General features: G+C 41.5%; 1 protein-coding gene across 2 annotated transcripts in view; it reads right to left on the reverse strand.

Moving 5' to 3' along the window:
* Window positions 1-1,046: 1,046 nt before the first annotated feature.
* Window positions 1,047-12,173, reverse strand: part of Rmnd5a (required for meiotic nuclear division 5 homolog A) — a 56,507-nt gene continuing 45,380 nt past the window's right edge. Inside the window, exons 5-10 of one of the 2 annotated variants that reach the window (XM_029478384.1) lie at window positions 11,626-11,792; window positions 10,836-11,001; window positions 9,292-9,394; window positions 7,106-7,260; window positions 5,552-5,637; window positions 1,047-4,493 (exon numbers count right to left, since the gene is read on the reverse strand). In XM_029478384.1, coding sequence (XP_029334244.1) covers window positions 5,574-5,637; window positions 7,106-7,260; window positions 9,292-9,394; window positions 10,836-11,001; window positions 11,626-11,792 — 655 coding nt within the window. In that variant the 3' untranslated portion in view covers window positions 1,047-4,493; window positions 5,552-5,573. Of the gene's footprint in view, window positions 5,638-7,105; window positions 7,261-9,291; window positions 9,395-10,835; window positions 11,002-11,625; window positions 11,793-12,173 lie in introns of both variants that reach the window. The other variant, XM_021164691.1, reaches the window with a different exon arrangement.

Below are 12,173 nucleotides of genomic sequence, written 5' to 3' on the forward strand. Positions count from 1 at the left end.
TATTGTACTGGCTAGTTCTTGTCAATGTGAAGAAACCTCAACTGAGGAGCTGCCTATGACAGACTGGCCTGTGGGTAAGCTGCTTTTTGCCATGTTGTTTATAACAGCAATAGAAAACAAACTAGTACAGACACCAAGAAAAACCAGAATCATGGTGGCACCAAGACTCTGCACTGAAGACTACTCAATAGCCAGGATGCCTCTAGGGCTTTTTCAAGCGACTTCTTGAGACAAGATTTTTCCTTGGTAACAATGTCTCTTTAAAACCTAGACAAAGGGCTGGTGAGATGGCTCAGTGGGTAAGAGCACCCGACTGTTCTTCCAAAGGTCCGGAGTTCAAATCCCAGCAACCACATGGTGGCTCACAACCATCCGTAACGAGATCTGACGTCCTCTTCTGGAGTGTCTGAAGACAGCTACAGTGTACTTACATATAATAAATAAATAAATCTTTAAAAAAATTTTAAAAAGAAAAAAATAGACAAAATGAACATAAATACACTCTTGTTCTGTATAGATGGCATTCGTTTCTCATTGAGGCTAGACAATTCAGCCTCTACTCTTGCCCAGCAGTGCTGAGGTGCCGACCCCCAACCCCCATTCCCCAGCTCCAGCAACATGTTCAACTCTTGGCAGAGCACAGAATGGGCAAAAGGGAGAACCAAGGAAACATCTCAAACTCTAGAAGGTGTCCAGCCATCTCTTCTCACACTGCTGGTGTTAAGATGTTGACAAAAATCCGGGCGTGGCGGCGCACGCCTTTAATCTCAGCACTCGGAAGGCAGAGGCAGGCGGATTTCTGAGTTCGAGGCCAGCCTGATCTACAGAGTGAGTTTCAGGACAGCCAAGGCTACTCAGAGAAACCCTGTCTCAAAAAACCACAAAAAAAAAAAAAAAAAAAAAAAAAGTTGACAAAAGCTATTACTCACTTCGGCTCCCCCAATCCCAATTCATGCAGACGCTGGCAGATGCAGTCAGAGGCTTTCTCCTCTGACTCTCCTCCTTCTGTCACCTGATAAGTTCACAAACTGGATCCACAAAAACACTTTTTTAAATGTGCAAGTCTTTAATTTTAAAAAATATACACAGAAGAAGCCATGTGTTTTACATAGGAATACACACATTAACAAAGCATTTCTTATAGTTTTCCAAAACTCTATTTTATCAGTCCGAAATTTATAAATTAAATATATCAGAGTTTTTAAGTTAAAATGAAATCCCTGAAACTACTGGATATGTTAGACATCCTCCCTCCCCCACCAAATCAAATAAGCAGAGAGTATCAGTCTGATTTGTTAAATAACGTTTATTGTTATCTTTATTGCCTATAATCTAGAAGATGCAATTTTATTGTGCCTTTGCAAACAGGATACATCTCTTAAAAAACTGATCAAAAATTTCCATACATATAGCTCTATATGATAGATTACAGTGCAACACTATTCATAATTATAGAAACACCATAGAACCCAGGAGCACGGGGTAAGCCAAAGGAATACATCCTGAGCATCTGAGCCAGATGATCTGGTGACTCCTTAGTGAAGGTGAGAAGACATGGCGAAGAGATACATGCACGCTGCAGTCATGAGTGAAGCACGGCCAACAGTGGTCGCTTGCTAGCTTCAAGGGTTATGATGAATTCCCACACATGCACACTCACTCACAGTCCTGTTTCCTTCTGCTCCCCTCCCATACCCAGTACATTCACTCCAGCCCCTTCCAAAAGAAATGTTCAGGCACTAAATCCTACAGAAGCCCACCCCTGCCTGGCAGTAAGGAGTTTAAGACTGCTACTGACAAGTGTAGGCGTCCACCCATACCATGGAGCGAAGCATGTGCTGTAAGCGAGTCTAGCTGCTTTTGCCTCTTTGGAAGAAAATGAAGCATATGCCTGCTACAGCTTTAAAATGCCTTAAAAACAAAACTTTCTCTTGCTACATCTTAAAGTAAAATCAACAGTGAAAAATTCACCCTAAAACTAATTGCCTCAATTGCTACTAAAATACACTTGCCACTCTGTTTTTGGTATCTACTCAATTGTAAATCAGTATGAAAAATTCATGAAGCCTGTACCTGTTTATGGTAAACACTGCAGTACCACATACAGCTGTCAGCTGGCATGCTTATGAAACACCAAGCCTTGTATGTGATTCTCGCTACATGTTTCCTCGGTGTGTTCCCCAAGACTACACTAGTCTAGTGTTACCAAAGATAATGTACAGATAAGATAGTTCAATGGCGAAAAGTATTTGGTTTGTCTTCACTGTATACATCCTGGAGATGAACCGAAACAAACCATGCCTCCATACCTTCCCTGAAGATAACCTGAGTCGGCTGACTAAACAGAGTGCAGGCTGTCAGTCCACTGTATGAGAGGCTGAGCTGGGAAACCAGAGGGCTAGTGTAGTCTACCAGCAGCTTGTACTGTGCAGATAAACCAAGAGCTCTTGGCTTTTGAGAGCCACTGTCCCAAAGGCTGACAGCACTGAGGTGGGAACAACACAGCATAAACATAGGGAACTGAGCTGCACAGCCTGTGGGATTGGCGACCTAGAGAAGAAGATTGGGGGGATCCTCATCCCCTCATGATTTGGTGTGGGTTTAATGTCTCCCTACACGTTAGCTGCTGTGGAAAAAGTAAAACGAAAAATTTACTTAATAACTTTCTTATTTCCAATCAAATGCTCACACACTCACAAAATACACACTCTATGAATATGAGGTGGCTCTTTTTCTTCAAATTTTTAAAAATAAAGAGGCACCAGTACCCGTTCATTTATGTATTAAAAGTCTCATATAATCATCAATAAAACAGAAATGGCATCTGTGATGATCACACAAAGGAGAAAAAGATCAACAACAACCTTAGCCACTGTGGAGAGGATCTGGCTTCACCAGAATCTAAAGGTTTTATTGGGTTAGCAGAGTCCTAAGGCAGCCTTGTCCACAACCAGAAAAGGAAATAGGCTCGCAAAGAAGCCATATTGCGGCTGTTTCCAATGCCTGTTATCTGTGTGACTGACGATCATCCTCTAGCATTACCTTCTCTAACAAGGCTCAAAGAGACAGATGGCATCCTCCTGCATGCTAGCTAGCATGAGCATGACATCAGTGATGGCATGGTTNCAGAGTACAAGGATCCCAACACTGTATCTCAGCATCTTTGGTCAAGGTCTGTCTTCTTCGAATCCACTTCTGCTACAGTCAGTCTCTCACAGAGAAAGTACACACATTTAAAGAAGAGCCTAAGACCTCATTTCCATGGTAAATGTTAAGATCAAGCTTCAGTTCTGGGCCCTTGTCCTGCCTGCCCACTGGGCCTATGAGACCTCACAGAGGAAGCTGTAAGGTCACACACTTGGTAAAGTTTCATGAGCTTCACAAGAGGCTATTAAAGAGATGCCCAGCACAGGAGGACCAGCAGAGCCTCCGTCCTTAAAATGGCCTGAGCTAACTGTGTGAAGGGTCTTGTTTCCAAAAATATTTTCCACCAACCTCAAGAGCATGTCTGTACCACATAAACTTTATGTGTAGTCTAAATGTTATGCAGATGCTTGAGGTGGGAAGGTAAGAATAAGTTATAGGGAAAAAAAGAAACCTAAAAACTAAATTTGGCTTAGGAATAACAAAGTTTAAAAAAAGGAAAAGAAAAGAAAAAAGAAAGCCTGACACTCTACAATTTAATCCAAAGGAAAAACTATCCATAGTAAATGAACGTACACCCTCCTCCCTCCCCAGGATACTGCCTGGCACGATGCCGTTCTCCTGCAGTCCAGAGTCACCTCTGTTCTTTCCCTGCTTCATGGGGCATGAGGAACTTTACAGAGCATCCTGACAGCGAAGCACAAGTCATTGTGAGCCAGGCTGAGTATGAACAGAGCATGCACTCTGAGCTGGACCAGTCTTGACCCAGGTAACCTACACAGTACACAGTAGCCATCACCATGAAACTGACCACGTGGTCATTTCTTGGGTTGTTCTGCAATACCATTCTTTCCCTTCACAAGCAGATACCAGCTCTCCTAGGTAAGCATTTCAGGAGAGACCATCCAGGCTAGCATACCACTGCGAATGCTCGAAATTTCTGATTAACTTAGCACCAAAGCTGTCATCCCCATTCCCTTAACCCAAGTCCGTCTGTGGTTTAAAATAACAAGAGTCACATTTCTCGTTGCTTCTGTGTTTACGCTTTTTCATTTTCTCATGACAGTTTTCCTATGTTGATGTTCAGATTTACACCAGATGAAATAAAGTTGAGAGATATTTGGTGATTTCCACACAGCACTCTTCTCAAGATGAAGTATTTCATGGGTTTAAGTCAGAATTATGTTCACAGAAGTCTTTTCCATGTAGTTAGTTCCTCATACAGAGAACAACTCTTACACATGGCTCTTTCTGGGCAGTGCATTAAATGAAGAGACCTCACAGAAGAAAAGAGCATTATCTGTAGCCATTTGATTAATATACAGGTTCACAGTCTATGAGATGAGACACTGCAGAAGAGAGGCATGAACAATATACTAATTAAACACAAAACAGCAAAAAACGAGGTCCATACACGTAAAGTTGCTAGAGCCTACCCGTAAGGACCTGAAGTGATGAGACTGGCAACTGCATTTAGAATGGACATGCTTCTTCCCTTCCACATACACAATGTCTGATGCTGGTGCACACACTTCTATACACATGCATAACACTGCGTATCTGTGATGATAAACTAATGAGACACTCAGCCAAGTCTTAAAGGCAGATGTCAAAGGACAGTGTGCTAGACTGTGAAACCATATATCAAATTAGTAACACCCTAATTTCAGATATCCATTTATTAAAAAGCACCTCTTGGTAATAAAAGCAAAACAAATAAACAAACAACAACAACAAAAACCCAGTAATATCTATTTCACTCTCACATCAGCCTGTTAAATTCATGATGGGATTTTAAACAGGCGGCCTGCTGGGCTATAGACAGAACTCAAATGCAGGTATGTATGCAGACTCTGAAGCAAGAGCAGGAGCAGAGCAAAACATCGAAAAGCTATGCAAATTTGAAATTTATCACAGCTTTCTTCCTTAGGCCAAAAAAGAAAAACAAAACAACAAAAAAGCAAATTCGTTTTATAACCACAATTCATTTTGTCAAACTCCTATGAAGACTTTTCATTTAATTATGTATACATAAGAAGAAAGAAAGTTCTTCCACAAACACTCTCAAGCTTACAATTATCAAGAAAACGTCAGCATCTGTAAAAGCAGGAGGAATATTAAACACATGTCAGGAAGGTCAACTTCTGTCTCTGCTTTTAAGTAAAAAAATCACCATATAGGAAGTACAAAAACCCGCACTGAATGACAACTGCTGGTGTTTACTTGATCAGAAACGAAGACCAAGAGTGAAGAAAGCCCTGTGTGATTCCCATCTGGAGCACCCCCTCCGTGTACACGAGTGAATCGGCAGCCTCTGGAGCATAGCTTATGAACAGGCGGTCCTTGGATAGCTGCAGTCAATGGAACACTCTTGTCTCGAATGTACCCATAATTCAGTTTCACTTACAAATTGCAAACAAACTCATTCTTCAGAAAAATATCTGTTTGGCATCTCCTGGACTCTGTTCCATTGGGCAATATGGACATTTTAATCTATATATAAAATAGAAAAGATTGAGACAAACAATAATATCAGCACTGAACACAGTTATAAAGTACACTTTAACACCCGTATGCACACCTACAACATGTGCAAAAGCAAAGCTGACGTGCTTCTTTTGCCTGGAGGATTAACTATGCTCGTCAGCCAGGCTTTGAAGGGTCACAGAAAACAACAGCTAAGTCAGATCCTAACCTGAATGCCTGATACTTAGTAATCGGTGAAAACTGTTTTGCAGGTAAAATAAAGACAATTTTTTGAAAACTGATTCCTGAGTTTCAGAAGTAATCTAATCTCTGCCTCCCGAGGTTTACATTGCACCTGTCCCTAAATGAATTTCCAATGTGTGGCTGTATAATCTATTCAAGGACAGCCAATCTGTTGTGAGCTACCAGCCTGCATTAAGAACAGCCAACATGGCTTTCAGTGACAAAGAATGCTAGTTCCTTGTGGCCACAGTCACCAGTGATCTGTACTGCCAGGATTTCTGTGTGGTATGGGAAGGTATAAATACCTTCTTTCAAGCAATAGCCCTCCCAGGAAAGGGTCTTCCCACAATAAGGCCAGAACCAGTATCAGTGAAGACTAGCCTAACTACCTAAGCTAGAATACCTTTGAGATCTGTTTTGTTTTAAACTGGGCTCACTGTCTGTAAAATTTACAAATGTCTGTGCATGTTGAACCACGATTACACTGGTAGCAATTATCACATATGGACAACACACTCTGGCACTGTATTCACCAAGAAGAAATGGCTAAATAATGGTATTTCCACACTGCAGAGTAGTCTACAGTGGTGGGAAGGGCAGTAAAAGTAGGCTGAGACAATCTTATGTAGCTCAAGATGACCCCTCTAACTTGCTATATTGTTGGGATGATCTTGAATTCTGGGTCCTCCTACCTCTACCACTCAGGCGCTGGGATTAGAAGCATGCACCACCATACTGTGTTCCTCTGTAACTTTAACAACAATCACAAAGGACTCTTTTGTGATATGCAAAAATATAAAATATAAAAATAGCATATAAAAATAGCTCCACAATAAAGCCCTAAGTGAGAGAAGCGAAACCCAGAAGGGAGAAGGATATGCACAGAAGACGATTCTTAAGCCTTGGAGAGAGGGCCACACAAGGATCCAAGTACATTTATAAGTCTAATTATCAAATCCTTGAGCTGGCTAAACTAACCAAAGGGATTAGATGCAATTCACTTTCTATGACTAGTTAAGGAAACTCATTTCTAAATATAGTTATGGCTGAACACAGTGTTACACACTAATTACAGTACTCAGACAAATGTCTGAGATCGAGACCGGCATAGTCTACAGATCAGCCATGGCTATACAAAGAAACCCTGTCTCGGAAAACAAAACAAACGAACAAACATAAAAAGATTTATCCTTATTACATCTTACTTCCTGCAAGACAGATCTATTTAATGGTTAAGAAGTCAGACACTTACTTGCTACCATTAAACATTTTATTCAGGGCGTCTCTTGATATAATATGACCACAAACCAATTTCATGGGTGGATTGTTATCTGTTGTTTGCTGACGAAGAATGGGACAGGCAAATATGGAGTGATACCAGCACTTTTTACCAAGGTCCACTTCAATCTATTCAAAAAAGAGAAATGCACAAAGACTAGTTAAATCTCCTATCTGCAAAACTATAACACTGCTTTTCAAACTGCAATCTGAGGTCTGAGAAAATCAAACTTGATGCTTCAGAAGTTAAGTATCTGTTTGTGGTGGTACCAGGCAGCCTGGCCCACCACTAAGCTATATCCCCTGCCTAAATACCTTGTAATTTCATCAGAACATATACCAAGAGCAGAAGCAGACAGTCTGACTGCTCTGTAGAAGTGCTTGGTTAGGTGATAAATTCAGCGCAACAACTCCTCCAAGGGCAGTCTAAATATAGTTACCTTCTGGGTGACTTCAGATCTGAGTTTCCTATGTAATTTGTATGAAATGGTCCAGAAAAAACCCGAGGCAGGGAGGTAGGCAAAGTTTCTGTTTTTGTTTCTCCCCAGTGCTGGAGTCCAATGCAGGGGTTTGCATGTGGCTAGGCAAGCTTTAGTCCAGTACCCCATCCTACCTCCCGACCATCACCCATGTGCATGTGCCCCCTTTCTTTGCTTTTTTGGGATAGGATCCCCATAGTTGCCCAAGCAGGCCTTGATTTTACAATCCTCTTGCCTCAGCCTCCTACGAATCTGGAATTGCAGGCTTGTGACATCAGCTTAAGCTTAATCGCAACATGACTTTTTTGTCATTTGTTCACATTAAAAGCTCACGGCATGATATCAACATTGTGTTTTTGCCACAAATAAATCAAACCATATAAAAGTTTGAAATTATCCATCAGACCTGCTACTGAATACCAGAGCCTCCACAAATACATCGTGTTCCTTCCTTCTTATTCTCAAAGTCCATTACTGCCAGGTGTGGTGGCACACACCTTTAATCCCAGCAGAGAAAGGGGATTTTGAGTTTGAGGCCAGTCTGATTGATACAATCTAGACAAAACGAGTTCCACGCCAGCCAGGGTCACACAGACTTAAGTCGATTAATAACGTTCTTTAAGGAAAACTGACAAGGGGGAGGAATTCAGTGTGCACAAGGATTTGAGTCCAAACTACAGTATTGCAAAAACAGTGGAACACACCTATAAACCCAGTGTCCAGGGGGATCAGAGGAAACCCCAACTGGCCTACATAGTAAGAGTATCCCCTGACCCCCAAAAAGAAAAGGGGGGAACAAAAGCTAAAAGTACAACAAATTTTTCCTGAGGAAAGATTACCAATTACTACCTCTTGTTGCTTTCCCAGTCAAGTGCATGCTGTTAGCTGGGATCCTACAGATTACTCTACTTTAGTGTGCATATTTCAAAAACACTCACAGCAAGATCATGCAACTGCCAGAAGCTGGATATCTGCTTAAAAAATAGAGCTCTTCATTTGCTCCAGCAGCGGCAGCAGTACAGCGCTGCTTATATCCTGACCACATGTAGCACTGGGAAGACACCTGTGCCTTTAACACAAAGCATCCTCTTGACAAGCTGCTATAGTTGGTGCAACCAACTGACAGGCTTACAGCTAAAAGAACAGGCTAGCTACAGACAAATCTGTGTGCAGGTGTGGTAAAGAAAGCAGCTCATGTCAATGGCTGACTAATTTAACCCTCCACCATCTGTGACATAATTTTGTCAGAAATGAAAATTGCAGGTTAAAAGTCTTTCAAATTTATTTTCTTGTTTCATTTTTGTTGTTGTTGTTAAGATAGTGTCTCACTAAGAGGCCCTGATTGCCCTAGAACTTACTATGTAAGCTGGTCTCAAATTTACAAACATCTTCCTGCCTCTCCCATCACCTCCCTACACCTATTTTAATTTTAACTAGTTAACTGACTTGTTCCCTTTTTAGAGTGGTGCTGAGACTAGACTCAAAGCTTCAAGCCTGCTAGGCAAATGGTCTTCCACTGAGCTATACTCCCAACCTTATTTGTCACTCATGTTATGTACATTAAAACAAAAACAGAAACAAAAACAAACAAACAAAACATGCTGAATAGCTACAATAGTGTTTTCTGGTTAAATAGCACAATTTAAACATTCATCTTCAAGGATTGTCAAGTTGAACTCACAGGTAATTCGTCTTTCTGGTTCCAAACTCCAGTACACTGCCTCTGCTCAATCACAGCTTTGATGTTAATTAGCGCAGGCAGCGCCACACAACCTGCTGAGAAACTGAGGGCAAAAGAGGAAGCATCAGTGCCAACCCCAGGGATGCTAACCCTAAAGCAGGTGCAGAACAGCTATTCCTCTAAAAAGAAAACAAAACAACTCAACTTTTTTCTCCCTTGTGCTCCCAGTCCTCAGCTCTATTTCCTATGATTACTAAAATGTAATCACCTTTACAAGTAAGACAGAAAATTCTAGCGCTGTCACATAGCTCTAGCCAGTGTGGGAGAAGGAAGAAGAGCAAGCTTTCAAAAGATTGCGTTTTGATGGGACATTTAATTTCCACTAACTCCTCAGTAATTAAAAAGATACTTGGCTTGCCTATCAGGAGAGAGGTAGTGCTGGCATTCTGTGCTGAGAGGGACGAGCTGTCATCCCAAGCACAAATTGCATCACTTCAAGGAGGGGTGAGGGAAATGCAAGGCCTAAAGACCAGTGTGCCTCAGACACGGTGGACTGTACTTTAGCATTTAAAGGGGAAGAGAGTCTTCTGAGCCTGTCTTCTCTTCAAGTATGATTATGCAAGGTTATATGAATTAAACATTCCAAAGTTTTCCCACCAGTTTACAGTTTTTTTAAAAAAACTACAATGTCTTCGACAGTCTCATCAGAAAAGGCTTTACAAGCTCAGAACCAAAACTTTTAACTTTAGTCTAAAGTCGTGACCTTTATCATTGTATGGAAAGATGCACACACTTGCTTCCTTTACTGTGACAAACTTATTTCATTCACTTGGAAAAATAACTGTCAAAACCCAGAATGTCAATAAACTGTGGTTTGGTTTTCATAGATTAGATCACTTTTTGTTAGAAATTAAATGTACTGATTGATTCATTTATAAATCACAATAAACACAATAAATTTGAGTGTCTGTTGCAAATGAGGTCAAGTAAAAACTGTATTCTGCAACAAGACCTAACACAGGTTCATAACACAGGGGCTTTGTGTTAAGGCAAGCATCATACATACTGTGGTGAGGAACTAAATGCTTTATGCAAATGCCCTATCGTGTCACAGAGAATGCTAAGAAGATGCAAACCCAATTATCAACTAAAAGCCAAGTATCTACTGCCCACCCAAAGTACTGTAGAGCTCAGCAAGCATTTCCTAGGCAGCCAGTATGGCAGTGAGGAGCTGCTGCAAATACCTGCTGGGGCTGGCATCAATGTCCCCACAACACAGACCCTGACATTTAACTTACTTCTGTTTCTGCATCATCTGTGCAAATGTCAGCAGTGGAAAGGGTTTTGGGACTCCCTGGCTCCCAGGTCACATTTGGAGAACTTGCTGACCTAAACCATGTCATTGCCATCTGTGGTAAGCACTTCAAATATCAACTATACACGTCTCCAGAAAGACAACACAATCTACTGGTTTAATCACAAAGGACCAAGAAAAGCCGCCCAGTATAATGCCCATTTCAGAGTAACCGGAGCCCATACTACACCTGACACTGAGAGGAGACTCCACGGAGAGCCCCAGGAGGGCACAAGCGTCCCGTGTAAAGATGTCACAGATGTCAGCCCACTGGTTTGCATCAAGTAAGTGAACATATGGTGAGTTTTCAATCCCTTGTCTCAGGTACACCAGGCTTCCCATCAATACCTGAATGTCTAAAAGAAAAAGCTCCAGCACAATGAAGGTGTGTACACACGTCTCAAACAGCACTGACTTGTGAAGACATTTCCATCCTATGTGACACAGTCTAAAATAATGTAAACATGGTCCCTAAGCGTGATCGCAAGTCCTCCTCCTTAATTAAGGATACAGCAGAGAGAGGATGAGAAGAAGAAAGCACTGAAAATAGTGAGCTCAGACTTTCTAGTCTTACACTGCCATATGTGTTTGGTGAATATGTAGCTACTCTGACACATGTGTGGCAGCAGCATGTGGTGAGAGGAAAGTGGCCAAGGAGCAAGCCACAGCTTGGTCTTGGTGTCCTTATATTAAAGAGTCCTTAACTGCCAGTTAATCGAACAGTTTTAGTCATTAGAAAACATGTATGAGAGACACAAGTAGTGGCTACTGGCTCCCCCCAAACACTAAAGATCTCAAGCCAGGCTGGTGGTGCACATCTGCACTCTTAGCATTCTGGAGGCTGACCTAGGAGAATCACAAGTTTTGAGACCAGCCTGGGCCATACACAGAGACTGTCTCAACTCCTTGTACTCTCTCCACCTTGCCCATGCTCCCTCCCCAAAGCACAAAGGAAAACAGCAGTCTGATTCCAGACTCACCTTTTTGATGATTTAGGGCAAATGGCTGGAAATTTTTCGCATATTGTAAGGCTTCTCGCTGATTTGTAGTTCCACCCATTAACAAGCTAATAAAATACAGTCGGTGTAGCTTAAATTCCAAGGAGCTGTTTTGGGCTATGAGCATTTCTCGGTTTGATACTGCCCACCTAAGGCAACAGAAAAATGTGTTAAGGGTAATCAAGGACATGAGGAGGATGCTTTAAAAACTGGCTGACATCTAGCATGAGAAAAGAGGTCTAGTTTGCCCTCTTGTGGGAGGTTTGGTAATATCAACCATTAGGAGATGCAAACACAAAGGAAATTATATGCCGTTAGATGATAATTACTTCTTCACTAAGGTATTATAGTATAATGGCTCTGGTATGTCACATAATACACTTGGATTTGAAGAGGGCCACACTCTGGAGTGTAAGCCTTGAGATTCACACCTAAATCACTTAGAGCCACCCTTCTTCCTATTAAGCAAGCATATTTGTAAATTAGCCAAAATTCTGAAGGGGAGCCCCTTACGTTTTTTTTTTTTTTTG

The sequence above is a fragment of the Mus caroli genome, chromosome 6 (genome assembly GCF_900094665.2).
Source record: "Mus caroli chromosome 6, CAROLI_EIJ_v1.1, whole genome shotgun sequence".
NCBI lineage: Eukaryota > Metazoa > Chordata > Mammalia > Rodentia > Muridae > Mus > Mus caroli.